The 27,712-nt window shown below is 34.9% G+C and overlaps 1 protein-coding gene and 1 pseudogene across 6 annotated transcripts in view; one reads left to right on the top strand and one right to left on the bottom strand.

Annotated features, from left to right (window-relative positions):
• Positions 1–27,712, top strand: part of MRPL1 (mitochondrial ribosomal protein L1) — a 148,203-nt gene that overhangs the window by 55,493 nt on the left and 64,998 nt on the right. For 4 of the 5 annotated variants that reach the window (XM_081046262.1, XM_081046259.1, XM_081046261.1 and 1 more), the window contains exon 7: positions 13,739–13,845. In XM_081046262.1, the coding sequence (XP_080902388.1) occupies positions 13,739–13,845 (107 nt within the window). Of the gene's footprint in view, positions 1–13,738; positions 13,846–26,011; positions 26,173–27,712 lie in introns of all 5 variants that reach the window. The other variant, XR_013993212.1, reaches the window with a different exon arrangement.
• Positions 1,935–12,705, bottom strand: LOC308495918 (peptidyl-prolyl cis-trans isomerase H-like; annotated as a pseudogene). Its single transcript has 3 exons — positions 12,176–12,705; positions 4,143–4,219; positions 1,935–1,939 (listed from the first exon to the last, which is right to left on the bottom strand). The product of its transcript is annotated as a peptidyl-prolyl cis-trans isomerase H-like (transcript).

A 27,712-nucleotide genomic window follows, 5' to 3' on the forward strand; every position in this document is an offset into this window, starting at 1 on the left:
CTTCACATTTCAACTCTAGTTGAGCTGAAAAATCCTGCTAAAATTCTTCATGCATAGTAGCCTCTAACACTTATGTGAATTACAGACCATGTTCTATACTTTAAGCAATTTCATGTGTACTCTACAATTCTTTCATTCCAGTAGTTTTATTTGTTTATTTTTGATAGCCTGCATTGAATAACACACGCTTATTAGATATTGGACTGAGATTTGCACTTTTTTAGGGATTTCCATTACAGTAGTGTTTGTTGTCATGGAATCAGATTTAATATTCAAGTAAGACCTGAAACATTATTTTAAAAATTAAACGTGTGTCAGGCGCATACCAGATGGGAAACTGCCCTTCGATGTTTGCTGAATTCATTAAGTGAAAAGCAAATTGTTTTACTTCTGTGCAGAAACTATTTATTGTTCAGAAATAGCTTTTATTGAGTACCGTGTTTGCCCGAAAATAAGATCTAGCCGGACAACCAGCTCTAATGTGTCTTTTGGAGCAAAAATTAATATAAGACCTGGTCTTATTTTACTATAAGACCGGGTATAATATGATATGATATGATATATAATATAATATGTAATATTATAATATAATATAATATAATATAATATAATATAATATAATATAATACGGGTCTTATATAATACTCAGCATAATATAATATATAATACCCGGTCTTGTATTAATTTTTGCTCCAAAAGATGCATTAGAGCTGATTGCCCGGCTAGATCTTATTTTTGCGATAACAGGTTAGTTGTGGTTTCCTGTGCCTCTGTTTATTTTGTTATTTGAATGCCAGGCTCTCTGTCCCTTTTGTTCCTAAGCACAGGGAAAACCAAAGATACTCCCTCTTTGAGGTCCTAGTGAGAACTCGCACGCTTCCAAATTTGTGAGTTCCAGGAAGTGTACCAGCATCTTGTTTAGTGCCCCAGCAGTTGGAAGTTTTCTTTACTACTACTAGTATTACAGAAGCAGCATTCTAATGCTAACTTACTATCGCAGAGGAAAGGTTCGTTTACTAAGTTATTGCTGCTTAATGAGTGTCTTGTTGAATAATTGGGTCTGTTACCAAAAAGGAAAGTTATATATCTTGTGTTTTAAGTTGTCAAGCAAATGTAATTTCCTTAAAGAAAAAAAGAAAGGCTTACTCAGATTTGTGCGCTATTCATAATTTTAGGATCATGTGCTGTTTGGAACACCAGCTTGAGTGTATTTTTCTACCATGGTTTTCCCTTCTGCCATTTTCTTCTTAAAACAAAGAAACAAGCAATATTGTATTACATGGTAAAGTTTTCTTGGTTTTATATATCAAAGAATAAAGACTTTTTCTTTGCTTTTAAAAGAAACACAAATTACAGTTCAATATGATGAAAATATTTCTTATAATTTCTTTTCTAATTAAATTTGAGCTCAACAAAACCAGACAATACTAAATATAATCAATTAAAATTGAAACTGAGTACTGAATATATCTGTATTTAGCTAGCTCCTTGCTTTGCATCCTGAACTGGTTTTTCATAGAAGTTAATTTTGTTATCTTTGCTACTTTATCTGTTCTCTGAATAACCCTTTGGCCTCTAAATTTTCTTAGCCTTAAGGTTTTTATTTTTATTACCATTTTCACCACAAAATTTAGCACTGTTGTTAGTCTGAAAGGTTTTTAAATAACTTCTTTATTTCAACTAAGAAACGTTTCCCTTTAAAATGTTTATTTTTATTAATAGGCTTTACGTTATTTCTACTTTCTTAATGAATCATAGCTTCCTGTACACCGGGCTCAAGTTACCTAGGTATGTTCCTCCCCATTTACTTAACAAAGCATTTTGATAAAACAGATAGACCTTTTTCCTTCTCTGACTTTTTCTTTTCACCTCCATATGATCTGTTTACCAGCACTGGCAAAACATTTGTGTTCTTTACACATGAAGACAGATGATTAACCTGTCAAACATGTTAAAACAGAATACATCAGATGTGCATTAAAACAAATGAAGCTCGTGTTATGCATTTTTAGGGCGTATTCATTCAGGTTCTTGTTTAGGAACATTTGATTCCCCTTATATCCAACAAAAGACCATAGGGTAAAATAGAAATTACATTTTGAGCAAATGGATGAAATTAAAAAACAAACAAGCAAGCCCCTGCAGTTGAGCACATTAGTTTCCCATTTTGTCTTAACATTTTATTTTACTAATGGGAGTGGATGTAATGGTCTTGGCTGGAGTGAGTGTCCACATTTTGCAGCATGTTTAATGCTGCAGCTTTATTTATTTTATATTTATTTTAATTGCTCATGTAACTGTAGGCAAGTTCTCTTTTTCAAATTCACATTTGGCTTGTTTTCTTAGTATTTCTTTTTTATTTCAGAAAAAAGACATTTAAAACTTGTTTTTAAAATTCTTGGAAAAAATTGGCCTTCATTTTGCTTATAAACTAGCTTTTTCCCCCCACAATACAAATGTCCTCTGAAATTCTTTCATCTCTAACATAGATATGTTTTGTTGATATTTTTTTATTCCTTATCTTATGTATTATTTGGCATTTATTTAAACAAAAATTAGTATGAAAAATATCTTGACTTAATGGAATTAGTTGTCTATTATGCATATTAAGTCATGGTAGGTACTATACTATATATGGAAATGGTTGAATTCTTTTAAACCATAGTAAGTTATTGGCAGATAGATGGGAAAGGGACATAATTATAAAATTGGACACACTAATGTGTATTTCTCTTAATATGCATCTCTTAGAATTGAATGTCAGTGCTCTAGTTAGAGTCGTGTTAAAAGGATATTCCGACAGACTGTCTGGAGAGCATTGGTTGACATCTGCTGAGCATGCACAGCTGCCTTTTGTAAGGAAGTTGGTGTGGTATTATATTTGAGAGTAATGGATATAAAATTATTGAAATCTAATGTGAAATATTTTAAACTCATAGACTGACGTGCAGGGTATCTGCATTATCGAAACAGAACTCTAGTTATATAAAGAAAAATGCTGAAACGGAATTCTTGCAGGGTAATCAATTTGAAATTTTTAAAAATTTTCTTCCCTTGCGTATTAGTTTAAAAGCTATTTATGTTTGAAAGATTCCAATGATGATTAGGTATGGTTATAATTATTAAAGGTGAATTACTGATATCGTGCAGCTGGTTCCTTTATTTCCTTTACTCCAGCCGTAGTGGACTCCTTGCCCTTCCTCATACACATTTAGCTGTTCCCTTCTCAGGTCTTTGGACTTACTGTCCCATCTCTGTGTAGTGCTCTTTGTTGAGTTCCTGACTCACTTTCTCATGCAAATATCACCTAAACAGAAAGGACTTCCATAACCATCCTATATAAAATATTACCCACCACTTCCCATCATCACTGGATTTCTCATTAGTGTGTTTTTATATTCTTTTTAGGACTTACCATTTTTTGGCATCTTAAATTTTTTATTTGTGGGTGTGTGTTTGATTTTTTCCCTTAAGAGTAGTTGCATTTTTTGGTTTTGTTCACCCACTCTATTCCCATGGGCCTATACCAGTACCCCAGATGTAGGTGCTCAGCAAATATTTGTACGTGTACAGTAAATGCACATTTAGTGTGGCATTCATTTGGTAGAAGATATAGGTTAAATACTGCAACTAAATGTTAGATTATAATTTATAGATTTCTTTTGGTATTAGAATAATTGTTTTTTAGTTATTGAGTATCTACTGTGTGCTCTGTGTGATGGCCATGAAAAGACAGGCAAGGTCCTTGCTGTCTTGGAACTGACAGTTTCATTTTCTGCAGTAGACACACTGGTTTAACTGAGCATTTAATGATGCTTAGATTTATCTACTTCAATAAACTGCAAATAAAACGCATAGTCTCAATCTTTCATTTGATTCAGCCATCCTTCCTAGCTCTAATACATAATTAGTCCTTTCTGTTGTTTCATACCAAGTTTTTCAAACAAGTAGCGTTTAGTGGTTTGGCTGTCTCCATTTCCCTACCAAGTGTTACTATTCTTCCTTACATCCTTCTTTCCCATATTCAGCTAAAACATTGCTCTCACTAATAATCACTGTATTTTTTTCCCCCACATTTAAAGATCTGTTCTTAGTTTTCTCTGTTTCTTGAAACTTTTTTATACTGTATAATCTTAACTTACCTCTTTTCTCATTAACTATTCCTTCTTTTTCTTCCCTGGCTTCTGTTATTCTACTTGCTTTTTCCCTGTAATATTCCCTGGTAAAAGAAAAAAAGAGACAGTACATCAGGGTGAAATACCTGACAGCATAGCTTAGTATAGGTTACATTCATTATGGAAATTGAACAGAGGGAATTAGAGGAAGAGAAAGGGAAGGAAGTAAGAAAAAAGAAAAGAGGAGAGCAATTGCACAGCAACAAGGGAGAGCAAAGCCCTAGAAAGAGCAGTGAAGATTAACATTGGGTTATACAGAAAAGTAGAGTAGTATACTGGTTAACATAGACCTCTCTCAGTCTTGGTTTTGTCATTTACTGTGACCTTGAACAAATAATTGAACATTTTTGTGCCTCTGTTTATTCATCTGCAAAATGGGTTTCATGCTCTGGTAATGTTTTTGTAATGTATGCAAGAGCTTAGTATAGGCTGGGTACATAACAAGTTTATAATGTATATGAGCCTCTATTATTATTGACATACTATAATTCTTAAAGTAGCTATTCATGTTCCATAGTTATTTTGGAGAACTCAGTTCTTTTTCATATCTTCATATTATCCTTTTTACCGTCATAACTCATTTATTGAATAAGCAGATAATTATTGAGTGCCTGTTGTGTGCCAGGCAGTACATTTAGTACTGAGGATTGAAAGATGAAAAGAGAGTTCCCATCTTTAAGGAGATAAAAATTGAGAAGTGAGAGAAATGAGAACAAACTGTTGCACTAAAATGCAGAGAGTGTACCAGTAGAAAAGGTACAAAGTGCTTAGAGGAATGAGGGACTACTTTGTAGAATCAGATTATAGAAAGAAGGTAGCAGTTAAGTTGAGCACTTAAGCATGAATAGACATTTTCTTTCCTGACTCCATGGGGAGAACATTCCAGGTAGAGGAAATAGCCTGTATTAATGCACAAAAGTATGAGAGAGCCAGTCATGTTCAGGAAATTATAAGTAGCTTTCTATCGTTGAGTACATAAAGTGTTATCAGATAGTGGTAGGCAATGGGGTTAGACAGTGATAGGCAGTGGGCCAGATCACAGAAGGCTTTGTGTGCCATGCCATGGAGATTAGATTTTATCCACTATGCACATGGAAGCCATTGAAAATTGTTGCTCAGGAGATTGGTAGAAGATTTGCTTGTTAGAATGACTATATGAGTGAGCTGTGAAAGTGATAGAGTGGTGATTTGAGGATGATGAAATGTTTAGAACAGAGACCAGTGAGGAGACTAATGCAGTTAGCCAGGTAAAAGGTGTATAAGGCCAGAATCTGAGCAGTGGCCGTGATGACAGAGAAGAGGAAGGCTGTTGTGGGATATGCAGGAGGTAGAATTAACAGGAGTTAAAGATTAGATATTGGGGTAAGGGAAAGAGTGGAATCTAGAATGATTCCCTAATTTCTGTCTTATGTAGCCAAGTGAATACTATTTTATACATAGATTTACAGGAAATAAGGTAGGTTTGGGCATGATAATAATTTCACAAGCTAAGGTAGGAGAGATGGATATTGGTTGGCACAAACTTATTTTCTTAGAAGTAAGTCAGTATTCTGATGAAGTAGGCTGTGATAAATAAATGTGCACATTGTAATCTCTAGGGCAAGTAAAAGACCATACACAAACTAAACAGAAGAGTAAAGATGATATACTAAAGCTTTTTGTTTAAAACAAAAGAAGGCAGTAAAGGAAGAACAGAAACACATGAAATGAGACAAATAGAAAACACATATTAAAGACCTAAATCCAGCTGTATCGATAGTTAGGTTAATTGGAAATGGAATAAACACTTCAACCAAAAGGCAGAGGTTATAAGATGATGAAAAAGCCATCCAATTATATGCTGTCTACAGGAGACACACTTTATATTCAACCACAAATAGGCTGAAAGTAAAATGGAGAGTAAAGATACACCATGAAAACAGTAAGCATTAGAGAGTTGGGTTGGCTATCTTAATACCAGACAAAATAGACTTTTAAGACAAATAATTTACTAAGAAAAAAGATGGATATCCTATAATAGTAAAAGGACATGCTTGTTTAAAAACAGAGCCACAAAACACATGAAGCAAAACTGGCAGAACTGAAAGGAGAAATAGACTAATCATCAAGTACAGTTAGAAATTTTAATATTCTTCTCTCAGTAACTGATAGAACTTATAAATAGAAAATCAATAAAGATATAAAAGACTCAGACAATATTATTAACCAACTCGGCCTACAATAAGAAGTGTCATTTGATATACGCTTTTCAAGTTGTACATGGAACATTCACCATGTTAGATCATTTGCTTGGTTATAAGGCAAGTCTTAATAAATTTAAAGGGATTGAAATCATATAGAGTATGTTTTCTAATCACAACAGTTAAATCAGAAATCAGTAACTGCAAGAAATTCGAGTAATCTCCAAATACATTAAAATTAAAGAACCCATTTTTAGATAACTGATAGATCAAAGAAATCACCAGAGAAATTAGAAGATGTCTTGAACTGAATGACAGTGAAAACACAACATGTCAAAACTTGTGCGATAAAGCTGAAGCAATAATGTGCACATTATCTGCAGAAAGAATTTGTAGTTTTAAAGGCTAAATTACAAAAGAAAGGTTTATAATCATTGTTCTAGGCTATTACCTTAAGCACCTAGGAAAAAAAAGAAAGCAAATCGAACCCAAAGTAAGTAAAAGGAAGACAATAATAAAGATCAGAGCAGAAATCAATGAAATAGAAAAAGAACAAACAACAGAGAAAAGCAATCAAAGGAAAACTTATTCACAGAAAAGGTCAATAAAATTGATAAAATTTCAGCTGGACTGATTTAAAAAAGAGATCAAGTTTATCAAGATCACAAATGAAATATCTATATCCCATAGATATGAAAAGATAAAAACGGTGATATTATGAACAACTTTATGCCAACAAATGTTGACAACTTACATGAAATGGGTAAATTCCTTGAAAGACAAATTACCAAAAGTGTCCAGAGGAAATAGAAAATATAAATAGATCTGTATCAAGTAAAGAAATTGAATTAGTAATTTACAGCTTTCCACAATGAAAAGTTCAGGCCCACATGACTGGGGTATTCTATTCAACATTTAAGACAGAAATAATACCAATTCTTCACAACTTCTTTTAGCAAATAATGGAAGAAGGAACACTTAACCAGCTCATTTTTGAGCTCAGCATTACCCTGATAACAAAGCTAGACAAGGACATGACAAACAAAGAAATCTACAGATCAGTATCCCTCATGAACATAGAAGCAAAAATCCTTAACAAAGTGTAGCAAATTGAACTCAGCAGTGTGTATGTAAAGATTTAAAAACCTTAACCAAGGAGATTTATTCCCGAAACACAAAGTTGATTCAACATCTGAACATCAATATAATATACCATGTTAGCAGAATAAAGGACAAAGAACTTAAGATCATCTCAGTAGATACAGAGAAAGCGTTTGACAAAATCTAATGCCCATTCACAATAAGAACTCTCAGAATACTAGGAATAAAGTGAACTTTCTCAAGTTGACAAAGCTCATCTATGAAAAATCAGCAGCAAATATTATTAATGATGATGAGACCATTAAGGCTGAATGCTTTCTACCTAATATCAGGAACAAGGCAAAGATCTCTGCTCTTACCACTTACGTTCAACATTGTACCAAGTAAGAGAATTAAAGGGCATACACGTGGGAAAGGTAGCAATAAAAACAGTCTTTATTTCTAGGTAATGTGATTCTAATATATTCTAGTAAGTGAATTCTAATAAGTGAATTTAGTGGGGTTGCAGGATACAAAATCAACAACACAAAATCAACTGAATTTCTATGTACTAGCCATAGACAATCAAAATGAAATTTGTGAAACAGCTCTTTTCACAAGAGCATCAAAAACCAAATAACATACTTATGAATAAATTTAACAAAAGAAGTACCTAAATAAATAAAGTTATATACCAAGGCTATGGATTTGAAGTAAAATGTTACGATGGAATTACTCCTACTTTTTTCTATAGATTTAATATAATCCTAATCAAACTCCCAGAAGGCTTAAAAAAATGATTTAAGAAATTTACAAGCTCATTCTGTTATCTAAATGGAAAGACAAAAGACCAGGGATCAAAAAATGATTTCTGAAAGGAAGAGCAAAATTCTTCAAAACAAAACCCTTGTATTACCTGACTTATGACTTTACTATAGAGCTACAGTAATCCAGACATAAGGATAAATGTGTTTAGAGCAAACATTGAGAGTTCAGAAATGGACCCAATCCTAAGGCTCAACTGGTTTTTGACAAAGGTACCAAGGTGATACGGAAAAAAATAGTTGTTTTCCATGAGTGGTGCTGCAATAACTGGGTATCCCTTTCCTCACATCAGACACAAATTAATTCAAAATGGGTCATAGACCTAATTGTAAGGGCTAAAGCCATGAAATTTTAGAAGAAAAATTGCTAGGAGAAAATCTTTATGGCCTTGAGTTAGGTAAAGATTTATTCAGACAAAAGACATGAACCATAAGAGAAAAAGTTGCCAAATTGGACTTCATCAAAATAAAAAACTCTGCTCATGGGAAGGCACCATTCAGAAAATGGAAAGACAAGCCACACGTTGGAGGAAAATACTTAGCACAGATGTATCTAACAAAGGACTTGTATCCAGAGTATATAAAGACTTCTTATAACTCAATAAGAAGACTATCCAACCTCATATTTTTTAAAGAAAAAAGAATTAAATGAGCACTTTATACAGAAGAAGATATGCAGTTGGCTAGTAAATGATGTTCACGAAATGATGTTCAACCTCTTGGCCATTAGTGAAATACAAAATCACATCAACATGCTTTGGTTAGGGGAGAGAGAGAGGGAGGGAAAGAAGAAGGGAGAGAGAGAGAGGGAGGGAGGGAGGAAGGGAGGGAGGGAGGGAGGGAGGGAGGGAGGGAGGGAGGGAAAGAGGGAGAGAGAAATATATAAGGTCAAAGGAAGGTTGTTTTATTTGTGTTTTAGGATGGAACTGGCTTAACTCAAATCTACATCATTATCCCCAATCTATCACTTTTTTCCAGTTCTTATTGCTAACTGTATGCAGTATTTCATTAGCACCTCCTTCACTTCAGGATGTCTTAGTGCAGAGCTATTTCTCTTTCCTTCTTAAGCCTTATTCTTTCCCACTTCATTATCATTACAACATTACTAAGATATCAGACTCAAAATTATGAAGTCATTTATTTGTTCATTCTTTCAGCAAACATCTGTCTTACTGTCCTCCTTGCTAATTACCTACCTGTATCTAGGTGGAGATCATAGAGTAGGTGGATGGAGCTCATGAGAGAGTTTGTGGCTAGAGATATAAATTTGGCAGTTATCAGTGGATAAATGGTGTTTACAGTCATGTGTTTGGATGAGATCACCTGGGGAGGTGTGTATGGATAGAAAGAGAGGTCAAATGACTCAACCCTGAGGCAGTTCAGCCTTTGGAAGTCAACTAAATGAGGGTAACTCAGCCCACAAGAACAGAGTGGAACAACCAGTGAGAGTAATGTTTCACAGGGCAAGTCAAGATATTGTAGAAAGAGGAGAAATAGACCCAGAACTACTGTTGCTAAAGCAAGTCAGAGGAACCCAGTGAAGGTCACTGATGACTTGAAAAGAGTATTTTCCTGGGAGCATTGGGAATGATAATCTGATTAAAGTTGGCCTAAGAGAAAATGGATGGAGAGGAAGCAGAGACAGAAAGATAGACAGCTTTTTTTGAGAAATGATGCTCTTAAGAGGTGTATTGCATGGTCACAGAAGGCAATATGAAGTCGTAGACTTGTTTCATATTAAGATGGGAGGTTTTATAGCCAGTTTGTAAGCTGATTACAATGATCTAGAAAAGCAGGGAAAATTGACAATGTAGAGAAGAGAAGGGAGGTGTGGTGTGGAAGAGTGGGATCCAGTACACAAATGAAGAGGGATGGCCTTTGGATAGAGCATGGACAGTTGGTCCATAGTGACAGGTGGAAGGCAGTGGTATAGGTATAGACTCAGGTCTGCCAGGAGGTAATTCTGGAGCTCTCGCTATGTATTAAGTGCTATTCTTAAGAAAACATTTTATATATATTTATATACATTTTATATACATTTATATTATATATGTTATATAATATATATTACACATATAATACATATATAATATATAATAATATATATAACATATATAATATATAACATATATACATATGTATGTTAAAGAAGTTTGAATAGAGATATACATGGTTTAACTGGTTCGTGTTCTTTGTACATCACTGCAATAGTCGCCCCTTATCCTCGGGGAATACGTTCCAAGACCTCCAGTGGACGCCTGAAACTACAGATGGTAGTGAACCCTGTATATACTTTGTTTTTTCTATACATACATACATACATACCCATAATAAAGTTTACTTTATAAATTTGGCACAGTAAGAGATGAACAATAATAACAACATAGAAGTTATAACAATATACATAATAAAAGTTATGTGAATGTGGTCTCTCTCTCTGATAATAGTTATGGCTACTAAGTGACTGACAGGTGGGGAATGTATGTAGTGTGGATACGCTGCACAAAGGGGTGATTCACGTTTCTGGTGGGACGTAGTGGATGGCTCGCAACAGCATGCGATTTAAAACTTATGAATTGTTTATTTCTGGAATTTTCCATGTAATATTTTCGGACCATGGACAACTGTAACCATGGAAAGCTAAATGGTGGATAAGCAGGGACTACTGTATTAGTATCTTACCATTTATTGTTATACTCTCTGTTATACTGTTTAGTACTCAATTACATCAAAATGTTATACTAAAAAAACTAGTATTTTTCAGTAGTTGTGGCTTCTGTATGTCCCTTTTCTCCCAATTAGATTGGAAGTTTCTTGTGGGTAATTTCCATTTATAGGGTGTGAAGTGCTCTAAGCGATACAGAACAACTCAGATAACCCTTAGAAGTAATACATGCTGAGGGTATACTGTGCTTCCTATATAATGAGATTTTCTGACTTATAGCAAGAATTTCTGGAGATAACAGTGGGAGTGGTATGTCTTTAATGGAACATTCCTTATTGTATTTCTTGCCCTTCTCATAATTCACATTTTCTATGTACAAAGTCAAAAAACTTTCAAGTTAAGTTATAGTACTGTGGAATATTAAAAAATGTGTATTTTTATGTATTAAATTTGAGTTAAAATGTTAATGACTAAAGATTAGGAAGGTGTAGTTTATGTGTGGAGCCTTCTATATGATCTTTGAAAATTCTTAGTTTTTTTTTTTTTTCAGTTTTTCTTAAAATATATTCTGGAGAGAACAGTCACAACATATAAAATAAAGAACTAAGACTCAGAATGCATAACTATTCAAATCAGAAAAAAGTAAAATAAACTATGTGCTACAAACATAGAATGTTTTCTCAGTTTTGTTTTTTATTTTAAATATAAAGTAGTTTTACTTGAACAGAGGAGGAAAAGTCTTCAAGACATAATAATACCAAATAGACAATGATGAACAATATACGATGATGCCACTTAGGAAAAACAAAACCTCCCAAAATCCGATAGGCAAAGAAAATGTACATCGAACTGATAAAGAAGTTACCTCTGAGGAGAATAGTGAGATTGGGGCTGGGATGACTTTCACTTTAAATGTTTTGTGTGAAAATTTTTACGAGATTATATTGTTACTTTCATAATTAAAAAATAACCAGCTGAATGAAATCTCTGTACCTGGATTGGATCACTTCTCTTTAGAGCTATGAAAATTCCTTTGTGGACAACTGGAGAGTTTGAACATGTATACTGTGGCTATGAGGACGTCTTGTTTTTAGGAGTTGCTTGCTGAAGTGTCAGGAAGTCTTCAACTTTCAAAAGGGAAGGAAATAAAGAGAAAGAAGGGAAAGTAAGGAAGGGAAAAAGGAAGGTAGGAAAGAAAGGAGACAGGAGGGTGAATGGCAATGTGAGGAGCGTATTAGGCTTGCTAAGGACTGCATCTCCCCACACTGAGATCACCACAGGCAGCTTGGGCTTATTGTTGGGGCCTGTGGGAACATTCTCAATCTTTCTCATCACTAGAAGTCCATCAATGATTCTTCCAAACACTACGTGCTTTCCATCCAGCCAGTCACACTTAGAGCAGGTGGTGAAGAACTGGCAGCCCTTTGTACTGGGACCGCTGTTGCCATGGAAAGCAGGCCTGGTGCTGAGTGTCTAAGTTTAAAATTTTCATCTGCAAATGGCCCCCGGTAAATACTGGCGACTCCAGTACCATCTCTGTTAACAAAATCTCCACCCTGAATCATGAAATCCTTTATGACCCTGTGGAAAGTGCTCCCTTTGTAGCCAATCGGAGCCCCATCTTTTCTGAATTCTCCGGGGCAGAACTGCCTAAAGTTCTCAGCCGTTTTAGGCACAACGTCTGCAAAGAGCTCGATCTTCATGCGGCCAACTTCCTGGCCGCCAATGCTGACATCAAAGAACACCACGGGATTGACAGTGCTTGAATTTGCCACCGCCATGGCTCTGACCCGGAAGCAGAAGCTGTTCTTTTTTTTAAATAAAGAAAATTCTTAGTTTTTATCTTGATATCGTTTTTTTTTCCTTTTTATAGTCAGTTGCATCCTTTTCTCCCCCACCTAGTGGAGAACAAACTGACATTAGAATCCAATAAGTTAAATTTTAACTTTTAACTCTTTTTCTGTAACCATTTGTGCAGTAATGAGCTGCGTCATTCACGGTGACATTATTTCCACTGTTAAATCTTGCTACTTTTCTAGTTACTTCCCTTCTTTATGGTAAGGCAGGTCAGGTGAATTTCACACAAAGGTAGGTAAAATGTTCTTCAAAGATTTGAAGACTGCACTGTTAGCTTCTATCATAGATTATTTTATACATTTTAATTTGTCATCAGTATTTCTAAAGTATGATAAGCAGTATCGTTGCTTCTTACTTATTGTACAACAATATTACCACAAATTTAGTGGCTTTAAACAACACACATTTACTGTCTCAGGTTCTGTGTGTCAGGAATGTGTATGTAGCTAAGCTGGGTTCTCTGCTTCAGGGGTCTGTAAAGCTCCAATCAAAGTGTTGGCTCAGGTTGTGGTCTGATCTGAGACTTAACTGGGGAAGGATTTGCTTCCAGATTCATGTGCCTTTTGGGCAGTATTCAGTTTCTTGCAGGCTGTGGTACCGAGGGCCTCAGTTTCTTACCTTGTGGCCCTCTTCATATACACCTCATAACACAATAGCTTGCTTCTTCAAAGCCATTTTGAAGAGAGTCTCCTTCGAGATAGGCATTGCTGTTCTATGTAATGTAACCATGTACACATAATCATCCCGTTTCTTGGTTAGAGCAAGTTGCGGGTCCTGTCCGCACAGAGAGGGAGTCACTCAAGCGCATGAATACCAGGAAATGGGGCCATTCTAAAGTCTCTCTGCCACAGCTTATTTTCTATATCTTAACACGAGATGAATGTGTTTCTTACTCAGTAATTTTTGCTACTTGTTTAGATGGAGTGATAACTTTGGATTTTTTATTTTCCTAACCAGATTCCATTGGCCGTGACATCCCCAAAATGCTTGAATTATTTAAAACTGGACATGAAATTAAGGTAGATGAAGAAAGGGAGAATTTTCTCAAGACAAAAATAGCAACAGTAAGTTACTGTGGAAATTATGCAATAACTCTGTTTCGTTTTTGCTGAAGTGATTCATCAATAATTTATAATATAATATACCAGTTCTTTGAACTTGTTCTTAGCACTAGCATTACGGGCACTAAAGATACACATAGATAGTTCTTTATTGATTGAATTCATAAATTTTAATGGTACTGTAGAATTCCTTCTGAGTTATGTGCCACCCACTGACATTTATTTGTACTTTGCCTTATTTGATTATCTATTCTACTATGTCTGTTATTCTCTAATATTTTAAGCTTATTGAAAGTAGGGTCTAGAGCTATAGAACTTTGCATAATGCTGAGCCCATAATAGATAATTAATCTTACTTTAATGGAATTGAGTAATTTGCTTTAATGAATTGTTTCTGAATATCTCTGCATGGGTTTTGAAAACTGTTTGCCTACTTAAAGAAGATGCTGGCAATCAATTTCCAAACTATTTTTAGGACTCTAATACACATGTGTCAGATTTTTATAGGACTGGGTTTTAAATGTATAGCTGTTTGCTAATATCTTCTTTATACTAGAGAATCTCTAAAATACCTATTTAATGTGTGTAATTTTTTCCCTGTGCAATAACTATAGGAATATTAGTAATATTAATAGCAAAATTTAAACTGCCTACCAAGTGCCAAGCATTATTTTAAACGCTTTTTATATATTCTATCTTTTAATTCTCAACCCTATGAAGAATAAATTAGCATCCTCATTTTATAGATGAAGGCATGTAAGCCCAGAGAGGTTAAATACTTTCTCCAAGGTGCCATAGCTAGTATGAGGCAGATTAAGTATTTGAATATTGGCAGGCTCCTCAAGAGTCCAAGCTCTTTAGCTCTATAACGTCCAGCCTCGTGGCTGGAGTGATTTGAATAGCTGTTTTATCTCCTTCCCATACCCCTCTTAAGAGGAATTCTGCATTATAGCCAACATAGTAGTCCAAGCTAATTGAGCTATCAGAAATATGGAAAAGGTGCTCAGAAAGATGGAAAAGGTGCTCAGCTGGTTCTATGGAAGAAAAACTTGCTATGGAAAGGGGCAAAGCAGATTTAATGCAGTCAGGGATAGGGAAACCCTTCCTTGCCCTCATTACCGTCAGGGCTCAGCCCCAGTTCATTTGGCATTGAGCTCTGCTAGCTTCTTGTTTCTTAGGGATGACAACATTGTAATGTAAAAAACAAACAAAAAAAAACAAATACAAATTTTAAGAGAATATTTTGGAGCTATAAAGACATGGGTTTGAATACCAGTTCTGCTACTTACGAGATGGCAGACTTTAAACAAATTTCTTAATGTTGTTGTGTCTCAAATTTCCTCATCTATAAAATGTATGTGGTAATATCTGTTTCACAATGTGGTTTTAGAGATTAAAAAAAAATTTTCAATGGTAGCAGCTGTTGTCGTTACTGTTTTGGTTGGACTTTGGGGGACTGTAGAATATCTTTATAAGACTCTTTCTTTTCTTTTTCTTAAGTAATGTTTTCAGTATATTCAGTTGGTAGTTTATATAGATCCTGACTTAGATCTTAGGAAAGATGACAAAACCATGTCATCTTATTCAAACCATGTCATCTTATTCATTCTTTTCAACAAATACCTCAGTGATTAAAACATGGGCTCCAGATCAGACTACCTGGATCTTTTAGAGATACAATACTTTTCCTTAATGAAAAAGGAACTGACCTGTGTATTGAAAGAGAATCTTTTGGAATACTGCTTAAATATTATAGTGTAGTAATGGGTTTTAGATTCATACTGTCTGGCTCAAATTCTAGTTCTAGATTAGAATTGTGCCACCTTGCTCTCTGAGCCTCAGTTTTTCCCCCATGGCCTCTATATGTAAAATGAGATGAATAAGCATACATACTTTATAGGCTAGGAAGGAATAGATAAGATGATGACATATGACATCTCATATCTAGTACAGGAGCTACATGTGAAAGTGAATAATCGAGATTATGATAAGTGTAATAGTAGAAACGTATATAAGACACAAAGAAGTTGCAGAAAAGAAGCAATGATTGATGTTATCATGGCGTAGAGTCATGGAAGGCTTCCAGGTGGAGTTTGAAAATACACACAAGGTAAATGAAGAGTCATTATTCTATTATATAATATGTTAGATGAGGAATAGACTACTACACATCTATGTTGTTTCGGGTGTTTTAAGGGACCAAATAACAATGACTTAACCATGAAAGATAGTTATTTTTCTCCGAAGTTTGAGCTGCTGGGCAGCTCAGGGCTCTTCTGCTCCAAAGGGTTAACCAGGGATCAAGGTTCCATTCTCTCCCCCTCCCCCCTTTTCCCCATCTTCTAGAGTCTTTAATTCTTTGTGGTCAGATACCATGTCTGACCTGTAGCCAGTGTAAAGGAGGCAAGAGGAGGTGGTGAACAAGCAGCTTTCTTTCAAGCATGTGAACCATTGCCCGCATCACTTCCGCCCCCATCACTTCCGCCCCCATCACTTCCGCCCCCATCACTTCCACCCGCATCACTTCCACCCGCATCACTTCCGCCCGCATCACTTCCTCCCCCATCCCGTGGATCAGGGTTAGTCATGTGGCCTAGCTTCGTGGCCTTGTGCCCAGCTAAAACTTAAATTAAAAGAAGAGAGGATGGATTTGGGAGATAATTAAAGTTTTGCCAGAGGGGGAGCTAAGAAGCCCAAAAGAATAAGAAAATAGAGGGAGTTTTTGTTCATTTGTTTATTGCTGTATCCTTAGTTCCTAGAATAGTACATGGCAGGTACTAGGTACTCACTAAATAATTATTGAATGAATGAATTTACAAATGGGTGAATAAGCAAAAGCTATTATTAATTGAAGATCAGTTAAGAGTTATTAAAAGACATTATAATATTTAGTGAATCAATGTTTTTATTTAATAACAATTTGATTTACACTAAACTTTTCAAACAGTCCTTATGGAGTAATATTGAAAGTGAAACTTTTACTTCCTGGAATTTCACAAAATTAGAGTCAGAATTATCTTGTTCTCTATTCATTATAGGAATGCTTAGCCACGTTTGTATTTTGACATTACACAAGAATATTAAACAGTGTCCAGATATTATAGCATAAACCTGCCAGAATAAAGACTTTGAAGTAATTTTCAAAGGGTGCCTATTATTATTTTATAATGTATCACAAATCCAATTTATGTTAACTATGAGGATCTCAGAACCTGCTTTGTTTTTTCTCTCTGATAAATTCCTTGTGTGATTTAAGATGCTATATTTCCCTGAAAATAAGACCAGGTCTTATATTAATTTTTACTCCAAAAGACGCATCAGGGCTTATTTTCAGAGGATGTCTTAGTTTTTCATGTGTAACAATCTACATTTTTTCATGTACAACAATCTACATTTATTCATGTACAAAAATCTGTGTTTATTCAAATACAGTCATGCCATCTTCTTCTGGAACATTGTCATAACTTTCCGAACCCCAAATTCCAGCTTGAATTTCTTGCGACTCTATCTCCTGTAGAACCATTGACCCCAATCTCTCATGTTCAGCAATAGAGCTTTCCTTAAATGAGCACTTCCTGTCCATGTATCCTGCTTGTAGTGTGTTGGCAACACAGCTGTCAGTGGTTTTATCCCATGAATTCTTCACCCAAGTCACGACCTCTTGCAGGCGGGGCTTCACAAAGATCCACGCTGATTTCTCTCCACTCTATTTTCAATGTAGTCACTGATTTCCGTGTACAGATGGTCCTTGAATGGCTTGTTTATTGCAATATCAAGAGTCTGGAGATAGACAGTCATTCCTGCAGGAATCATTATTTGATCTAGTCTTCTCTCTGCAAGGAAGTTCTTCATGGCTTTAGTGCAGTGAGTGCTGGGTGAATCCCAGACTAGCAGACCTCTTTGGCCACCTCGCAAAACAAGTGGCAGCATTAAATTGACCCACCTCCTTATAACTGCTTGTGTGCAACAGGCTTTTTCGGGTTCAAGAACATAAATGTTGGAAACACTTTCAGCCTTATCTTTCTTGCCCTTAGTGATAATTAGAGGTGGGGCTTTCTTTCCATCCACATGAATTGCCAGAAATACAGGTAACACATGCACTTTCGTAACCACTGGAGGGAAGGTAGATTGATGAGGCACTCCTCTGATTAATTGTCGTTTGAGAACCTTGGCCCACAAACACTGTAGTTTCATCCATAGCAATCATGTTGGAGAGTTGGTATTTAGAAAAGCTGATGCCATCAACAAAGGACTTGAATGCAAGTGCATGTTTAATAACTTCAGTACCTTCCAGTTTGAACAGTGTTGTCAATCTTAGAGACAGTTCATATCGCTGACGGAAGCCATCCAGCCAGTGTTGTGATGCTTTGAATACTTCTGGGGATATTTCTAACTGTGGCACCATTGCAAGGGCAAATGCTTGAATATCAGCCCTGCGCACAACCAAAGCCTTTGCTCTCCTGTCAGCAATCCATTCACAGATGATGCCTTCCAGCTCAGGAAATAATGGTTGCCGACCTGATCCACACTTGCACTTCTTAGCATTTCCCTCGTCCACCTTGTTGACTGAAGTTATCATACTCTGCTCACCATTTTTAGACCATTCAGAGATCCAACTTCTCTGCAGAAAGCCGTAAGATTCTTGCCCCGGGAGTCCTCCACGATTCCTTTCTTGTGCTCGATGGAATAGTTCTTTCTGTTTGCACTCATCTTGTCTGGGGGTCAAAATATTATTCCCTATAAATCTACCATTAAATCAAGTGTTAATTGAAGACTTACAAGACTGGAGTGGCAACAAAAATGATGACAGTTAAGAATAATGGTCCACAAAGAAAAAAAGCGACGAAAAATTGCAGGCACCAAAATTCAGAAAACGTTTCATTTCACACTAGTGCATTAAGTATGTCTGTTACAACACACGACGTATTGAATTATGAAGATTCATAGTAGACACAACCACATCCGTTCGTTATCAAGTGCACACGTTATTCATGCGTTGTATCTGTACTCCGATTGGTCATTCGGCTATAAGTCTCGAGTTCATCTCTTTACATAGGCGTTTACCTCTTGTCCAAAGGTGCCCACTTGGGTATTACAAATACTTAATTATAATTTATATTATAATTTATTTTAAGTATTAATGCCAATAATATAATTTATTTATATTTACTTATATATTAATATAATTATTTTATAATTCAGTATGTCCATCGTGTGTTACAATGGACGTACTAAATGAGTCCATCTGGCTGACTATCTTAACTGGGGCTTATTTTGGGGGTAAGGGCATCCTGAAAAATCATGCTAGGGCTTATTTTCCCATTAGGTTTTATTTTCGGGGAAATACGATATTTGACCTCCAGCCTACTTTTTTTAGAACACTTGTAAGTGTAATTTTAAGCCATTTGTGTTGTTGATTAGTTTTCTTGTTCTTTATTATAAGGTAAAAGGTCCTTCTAATTTTCTATTGATATTGACTTACCATTTTACGTAGGCACATATAATAGTTTTGCATTTGTCAAAAACTAAAATGTTCTCTCTCTCTCTTCGTCCTTTCACTTTTGTTAATGTTAACTGCCCCACATATTTCAAAAACAAACAGGTGTGATAGTGTTGCAGTTAGGTTTAATTTGCTGAGAGTGATGGAGATCAAGGAATAAAATTTTTCACTAGGAAAAAAATTACTACAGCTATAAAATATGGCACATTAATATGTGTAATAGGAAGCATTTATCAAGAAGAGAGGATGTAAAGTATAGTTTAAAGGAAAAATTGGAATGTGCGTATTTGGTGTATTTAACCTACCATAGTATTTAATACCAGAATAAATTATATGATTCTCATGGCCTATTATATATACTCCTAACAGAGCCTATAAAATCAGACTGATGTTTTTGTATGTATGTTTTCAAGTAGCAACTAGCTAACTTTTATTCGTGAATCTAGTTCAGTAGAATCTCACATATGTAGAAATACTTAATAGTTTTCATGGGAAATGACTGATTTTCAAATGAATTCTAACTGAAAAATCTTTTGGGATTAATAAAGTTAGATGAAGTTTGAGGATAAAACCATAGATTTGTGTTTTAATGCACACTGAACCTTTTAAAGGGGGCAGTGTACTGTGAAATCTTCTTAGTTTCAGATCATTTGTTGTAGTTTTGGCTGCTACATAAGTGTTTTTCTGTCAGCGCAGCAACTTGGTAGAATTTTCTACACTTTATAGCAAGTGTTTTGCCTTCGAAAGAATATTTAGTGAGGACCTGCTATATTCCAATCAACGTTTTCTGTTTTAATTTTTCACTTCAAAGTAATTCTTTTCAAGTACACATATATATGGAAGTACGGCTTTTTAAAAAGAGTTTTCAGTATAAACCTTCTGAAAAGCCATAAAATCAGAAATCTTGATGTTTTATCTTCATTTTTGGTTTAAAACATTGGGACTTACTGGGTTCATAGCACTTTCAAAAAAAAAATCTAAAGAGAAATTAAACCATATTCATGACATTTCATATAAGAAAGTAATGAAGTGTCACACATTTTTCTGAAATGCATTGCTTCATAACGCCTTACCTCTAGTTAAGCTGTTATTTGTAACTATGTCTTCATATCTTTCTCCTGTTTTTTATTTTGAAAAATTTTAAATGAATGGAAAAGTTGAAAACATAGTACAATCTATGTACTATTAGAACATCTATGTACTCATCACCTAGATTCATCAATTTGGTCACACTTGCTTAGAAAAACTAGTAGAAGTAGTTTGCTCCGAGAAAATAGTAGGTACTCTTTATTTTCTGAACCACTTAAAATTCAGTTGCAGACATCATAACACTTCACCCCTAAATATTTTCATACGCATAACCTAAGAATAAGTCATTCTCCTGTATGTGCTTTTTAAAGTACTTTCGTTTTTTAGTATAGCTTTTAAAATTTACTTATTGTTACTTTTTTCTTTTTGTAATTTATTGACTACGTCTCTTTCTTTATCCTTATTACCTTGAGATTTTTTTGGTTATTGTTTTTCTAGTTTTCTAAGATTTGTGAGTTTTCATTATTTTTCCTTTTTCAATAATGAGTTTAAATCTGTGAGTCTGCCTCTAGTTCCGGGTTTTGATGTTTAGTTTTCTTGTCATTATTTTCTAAATAGTCTGTCATGGTACTTTTTATTCTTATTTGGGAGTGTATTTTAAAATTTGGAACTTTTTTGGCTTCTTTAAATTTTTGTTATGTTCTAGTTTGACTGCCTTATGGTTGTAGTTTCTACTTTTTAAAAATTTCTTGAGACTTTCATTGTAGCCTGTAGTGTAAGATTAATATTCTGTTTCCAAGTATTCCATGGACACTTGAAAATAACATGTATTCTGAGGCTTCTAGGTAAAGATAGTAGATTGAACACCACAGTGGTAACTGCTTAAAAAAATACCAAATCCTAAATTAGCAATGGAGAAAGCCAAAAAAACTTAATAGAATCTAAATTTCAGGATCTTTAAAAAGGCTCAGGATCTGGCTCTAGATATCTTCAGACTGTTAGTGTTATGTGTGGAGATGGGGCAAGAGCCCTGTGAAATAGGGAGGGTTAGCTAAAAACTTGAAGATTCTTACATACTTCGTGGCACTGGGTAACTGCCCTTCCCATGCCAGCAGTAGGCTGGAAAGATTAAAACAGAGGGACTCTAAACTGGTGGAGATCAGGAGTTGAGAAAATTCAAAACAGGAAGATTAAGTGAATGATGTATAGTAAATGCTGAGAAACCCTTTCTTCCCCCACCCTCACCTTCACCCGCCTCCCACCCTTTTCCCCTGACTTGACTCTCAGAACTCTGGCAACCAGGCCTCATCCTCTAGTCAGGAGATTAGATGAGGCTTAGTTCAAGAATAATGATAATAATAATAATAATAATAATAATAATAATAATAATGCTTTTAAGCAACTTAACAGTATTTTCCTTCCCATTTGAATATTCAAAATGGTTTTACTCTCTCTTTCAGTCTCTGGGTGAAGAGATAGTTGTTCATTTCTGGTACTTTGATGAGAATTATTTGACATGATTTAAAAATAATTGTTATAATTTGTAGTTAGTTTGTTTTTGACATTTGTTTTCAGGTTCCCTTTTTCCTTTCTTCCTTCCTCCCTCCCTTTTTCCTTTTTTTCTTTTAATAGTTCTTTGACATTTTTCTTTTCTATTTTCTTTTTTCCATCTTTCTCCCTTTTCTTTTAAACCCCTCTTCCCTCCCTTCTTGTACATCCACCTATATTTTGGAAAGACATGAAAAATATAATTAAATTTATGGGAAAATGAGTATGAATTAGTGGGAAGTAAATACCACAGAATAGTTTTTTAATGACATGCAAGTTAATTTTGATTCCATAGAGTATCTAATAAGTTTTCCTTGGTAGATGCAGGTAACTAGTGTTTCTTGTCTGAGTTAATAACACATCAGTTTTTTTATACTAAAAAAATGTTTGTAACATAAAAGTTTGTTCCCCAAAGATGTTTAAATGTTTTCCTATATTTTATTCATATTCATTTATTATATCATAAAACTTTTCAAATATATTTGACAGTCTCTGAATTATTGCTAATTCCAAGTTAGTGGCACCAATAAGTTTATTATGAAACATTGATTTCTCCTTTGAGTGAATGGAGTCCTGCTTTTTATTTTCTTATATCACAGGACAGGTTCCCACTATCATACTATAAAGTCAGGTGAAGTAAATAAAAGAGAGTAAAGTGTTCTAAAGAAACTATGTACTTTTAAAATATGTGTGCCACTTGTTTTGTTTTAGTTTAGAAACTATTGCTATTTCTATACTTTTAATTTATTAATGGGTAATTAGGACATAAAATCTTGAATAATTTGGAATGAGGAAGACTTCTAAAAACTTCATGAAATATGATTGCAATTTTGAAGACCATCTTTTAAAAATACATTATGTAATATCCTAGCTTTGACATGAACAGTTAGCAGAGCATTAAAGGAAAAACAACGGTAGCCCTTTTAAAATCATGTAAATATCCAGATTTTGAGGAGTAATGAATAATAATGGTATTGGCAAATCAAGCCTAAGCTAATTTTTCTAAAAAGAAAAAACAGAGGGTAGCACAGCTCAGACTTATGTTTATACTAGATTATGCCAAGACCTGATTTAACTAGTGTTTCTTGTGTGGGTTTCAAATATACTTGGATCTTTGACATACTTAATATAAAGGCAGTGTCTTTGATGGTTTTTTTTTTTCTTTTTAAAGTTGTAGACAAGATCCATTCATAGGCATGTTTCACTATGCTTTGCTTGTGTAATAGTGAATTGTTTTGTGGCAAGAATACTGTTGACCTGGCAGCTGATAAAAGATGAAGTATGCTTGTAACAAAAATAAGCAAGTTCAGGGCAAGGGAATAAACATAATAAAATCTTGTGTTGAAATCAGAGCCTTTAGTTTTAGTGAACATGCTAGAACAGGAAAAGTGAATGTGTTGGAGTTCAGTTAAACAACAAGATTTGAATAGTATAGTACATGGAAATGGAAGGCTTGTTTTGAAGCAACTAGGTCTGTAAGTTGCAAAAATGGCAAGCAAGGAATTAAATCAATTAGATCCAAACAATAGTTAGATAGAAGGCAGCAGCCCTTTGGCTCATGGTTCACTGCCACTGCCCCCCTCCTTTTTCTCCATTCCTCCCGGTTGATTAACTTTTCTTTTGTTGCATTATTTTTGGTATACTAAAGTGTGCTGTGTCATAGATAAGGGGATTATAAAGAGAGGAAAGTAAAGTGTAGAATGTAAAAGTCAAATACTGTACTTGTTCTCATTAAAATTAAAGGAAACATACTGGCAGTAGATCTTAGATCGCCAATAATACGGGGCTAAGAAAGAGAAGTTAATATTTATCCATTGAATATGTGCCAGAATTGTGCTTGATGCTTTATTGTGGAAGATGTGTATTTAACTGGGATGAGTAATTCTTGTAGTAGTTTAGGTTATGTCCTTTCAATTAATTTTTTCCAGTGTTCTTATTAGTAGGAATATTATAATCAAAAATAGTTTATTGTCATTTCCAGTTTTCTTACCTATACTGTCATGAAATCAGATAATTTCCTAGGACTTTGGGCATTGAAAGTGTGACTCTCCCCTTCTATTAGATATTAATAATAGTATTAGTAAAACCTTATCATTTGAAAGAACTGTTTTAATCCACTGCATTAACTCAGCAATGTAGTGATCGTTGATCAGTAGAGTAACACAGATGAAAAATATAAATGTGGCATAATATGTAAAAGGAAAGTAAACTAATGTGCTTTCCTTAAAATCTATTTTTAATAAGTAGCTGTCAGTATACTGCATACACAGCTTTCTTTTATTGGTTTTATTTTAAAAAAATCAGTGAGAAATACAGCTTTTATAGAATTCTGTCTTTATCCACATGCTGAGAGAAGAAAATGGATCTGAAAGATAATTCTTTGTGACTTTCATTAGTGTTACTTCTAAACAAACAGTAATAACATACACTAATATAGTAGTTACAGTAAACAATAAGACATCTATTAGACCCTATTATGAATTATTAAATATAAACAGAAGTGTTTTTCCAAGCAGCTTTATCATAAGCAGTGATGAAAGCTGCTTGTGCCCAAGAGCACCCTTTTTTCCCCATTTAGATTTTGGTAGCTATTGATTTGTTAAAGTGATGTAAAGCATAACTTATACCACAACTTGTCTTTGTGTGCATTTTCTTATATTTAGAGACAAATAATGTATTCTAATACAGGAGTTGGCAAACTGGCTCTGTGGTCTGTTTTGTACCTGTGAACTTAGAATGGTCTTTTAAAGGGTTATATTATAAAAAGAAAAGAATATGCAGCAGAAATTGTATGTGGCCTTGAAGGCCTAAAATATTTACTATCTGGTCCTTTACAGTAAAAGCTCACCAACCCTAAAATATAAATATGTAATATATAAGCTTGGGAAGTTCCAGATGAGATGGTGTAATCACGTGAAACCCCATGTCTCCCACGAATGCAGCTATTACAAAACCTGCACAGTGTGAATGGAACATCTATTTGAAGCTTCTGAAAAGTAAGCAGTGGCAGGCAAATTAGGAAAGCCCAGAATTTGAAGCACCACCAAACTGGTGTTGAGTTTGCCATTTTTTTCCCCTTTGTGTTGTCATATGGCCTGGTTTCAACATAGCCTGAAACCAGGAAGTAGACATCAATGAAGTCAGAATCCCTCCCTCTGTCTACTGCAGGACCTGAGAGGTAGATAGAGGTCATGGCTCTTAGCAGAAGAGGGCACAGGTATCTAAAACTCTGAGGAAGGGGAACCTCCCTTTCTGATGAGGGGATCTTGGTCACAGGAGAGTGGAGCTGCCTTGGCTGCTTTTCCTCTGTCCTTTGCCGGTTGGCCCCCACTGCAGGAACAGTTGCAGAAAGTGGCAAAACGGGTAAATAAAGCCCAGCTTTCTGGGCAAAGTGCCAAAAGGGAGAGCCCCAGGGAACCAGAAAGTACTAGAGAAATCAAGGAGAGGGGGGAACTTGGGAAAGCCATTTCATAAAATTATGTATGCCCTGGGAGACGTGAATGATAATATCTCTGTAATGTTTAGGATGGAGTTGACTAAGAGAAGACCCAATAAACAATTGCTCAATCAGTCAATTATCATTTTCCTTAAAGTTGTATAGGAGACATACAGATTACCTTCCTTTTTTTGATTTGAACTGATAGGAGTCATGGGGATTAAGAGTATTGGCCCATTTGCAGAAGCCATATGCCAGCCCACTCTTTACATAATCTTAGAACATTGCATGTGAAAGGCATTTTGGAGGTCAGATGTTCTAACAAATGCTTCTCCAAAGTAGCAATCCCTTCTGCAGTTTCCATTTCGAGATGATTAGTCACCTAGGGGCTGTGAGTACATTACAGTGACAGGAGCTGGCCACTTTAGGAAGGTTAGATGTTTAGCAATCATGTGTATATACTTTGCTTTTTTTTTTAGTTCTACCCTCTAAAATGTAAGAAAATTAAGTTGAATCCTTTTTCCACACTGTAGGCCATAGTCATCCAAAATATTTGGACAGACTTCTGTACTGGCTTCTCAAAGTGTGCCCCAGGGATCTCTCTTAACTGACATACTTTCCACGAGAACCTTTCTTCTACCCTTTCTTTTAATCAGGGAGTCGATGATGATGTAAGCTAAGTGTTCTGTGTGCCTGTGTGCATTTTTCTGGAGCAAGGTTTGATAACCTGAAAAACATTTGAGAATCACTGCCTGAGACACGCTCATGACTACATTTCACCCTGCATACATCTGCTTCTCAAAGAGACAAAAAATGGGTAAGAATCACTGTTTTATAGAAAGTAATCGAAGACAAAGGTTAGGAATTGCATGGAAAGAGGAGAATCTGAGAGTTAAAGTAGAGACATAGACAGAGTAGAGTTCACCTGTATGCACTGAGCCACACCTTGGCATCTGGGTAAGTCTTCCATCTAGTCTGCTTAGGGAATAATTTCTGACATAATAGGGGATGCTAAGCAGAAGGTAGGATTCAGTACAGCAGCCTTTTGAAAACATCTGTGCTACACAATGAGGAATAACTGTTTTGTGCAGTGGGTAGTCACGTTAGCTAAACATAGCTAGTATTGTGACTGTTATACAGTGTGCCAAAAAAAAATGTATACACATTTTAAGAAAGGAAAAAACTGTATGAAAATTGTAATACTCAGTATATATCGATAACAAAAGGTGACTATTAGTCACGTGTATAAATTTTTTAGGCACCTTTTTTGGCACCCCCGGTATTTTCAAATATACACATTATATACACACACAAATATGGTGCTTAACATAGTTCAATATCCTCTTCAAGGTTACCCTTTTTTTTGTTGTTTTTTTCACTGTTATACTAAGTCTTATGCTTGACTCTTGACAATCTAACAGATAATATTGTCTCCTCAAAATGATCATCCTTGACTTCATAAGACCACAAAATGTTTTTGCATGGGAAAGCCCTGTTAGAAGTGCAGAGTCACTGAGATGTAGGTAGGGAAACTTGCAAGTATTGCTTTCAGGAGTTGTCTCTAGATTGTTATCCCTCCAAATTTCTCATGCGTGTATGCATTTTGTTTTTGTGCATAACTACCTTGACATCAATAGCCAATTAAAAAAAATCACAGTTATGCCTATAAAATATATAACTTTTTTATAATTTTGCACAATATCCAAATGAAAAAGTAAAATTAAGTATCGTGGCTATAAATATATTTTAAAATTTAGTACTCAAAGTAAAGATTAGCAGTGATAAAATTTGGATAAAAGTGTAAACTATGTTTTAAAAATTTTATATGTTTTATAACTTAGGTGAAATCATTGAAATTATCCTAATAATGACAGTTGGAGGGGAAGTAATTGTTTTCCATTTCTAAAGCTATGTTATTTCAACTTAATGTAGGAATGGCAATATAAGTGCACAAAGTATACAGTAGTTTTAACAATCTGGTAAGTTTAGTGTATATGGTATAACAACATAGATGAAACTATTTAAAAATGTATGTTGGACATCTTTTTCTTTTATCTTTTACTATCCCAAATTTAAGGTAGGTATACATCTTTAACAAATGGTAAAGGAACTTATTAGATCTGTAGTGGTTACTTTTCTTCATAGAAAGGACAATTTGAGAGAAAGTGAGAATTAAGAAGGAAATGAAAGGAGACAGGAACACATGTTGTTATCCTTGCCTTTTTGTTCTGTTTTGTTTTATTTTAACATAGCAAATGTAATGCAAATTAAAGTCCTTAAGATCTGAGGACACAGTAAGTGAACTCAGCATTGCTTGGTTTTCTTTACCCCCAGAACTCTCACTTATGGATTGGCAT

This window comes from Rhinolophus hipposideros (genome assembly GCF_964194185.1).
Source record: "Rhinolophus hipposideros genome assembly, chromosome: 1".
Taxonomy (NCBI): domain Eukaryota; kingdom Metazoa; phylum Chordata; class Mammalia; order Chiroptera; family Rhinolophidae; genus Rhinolophus; species Rhinolophus hipposideros.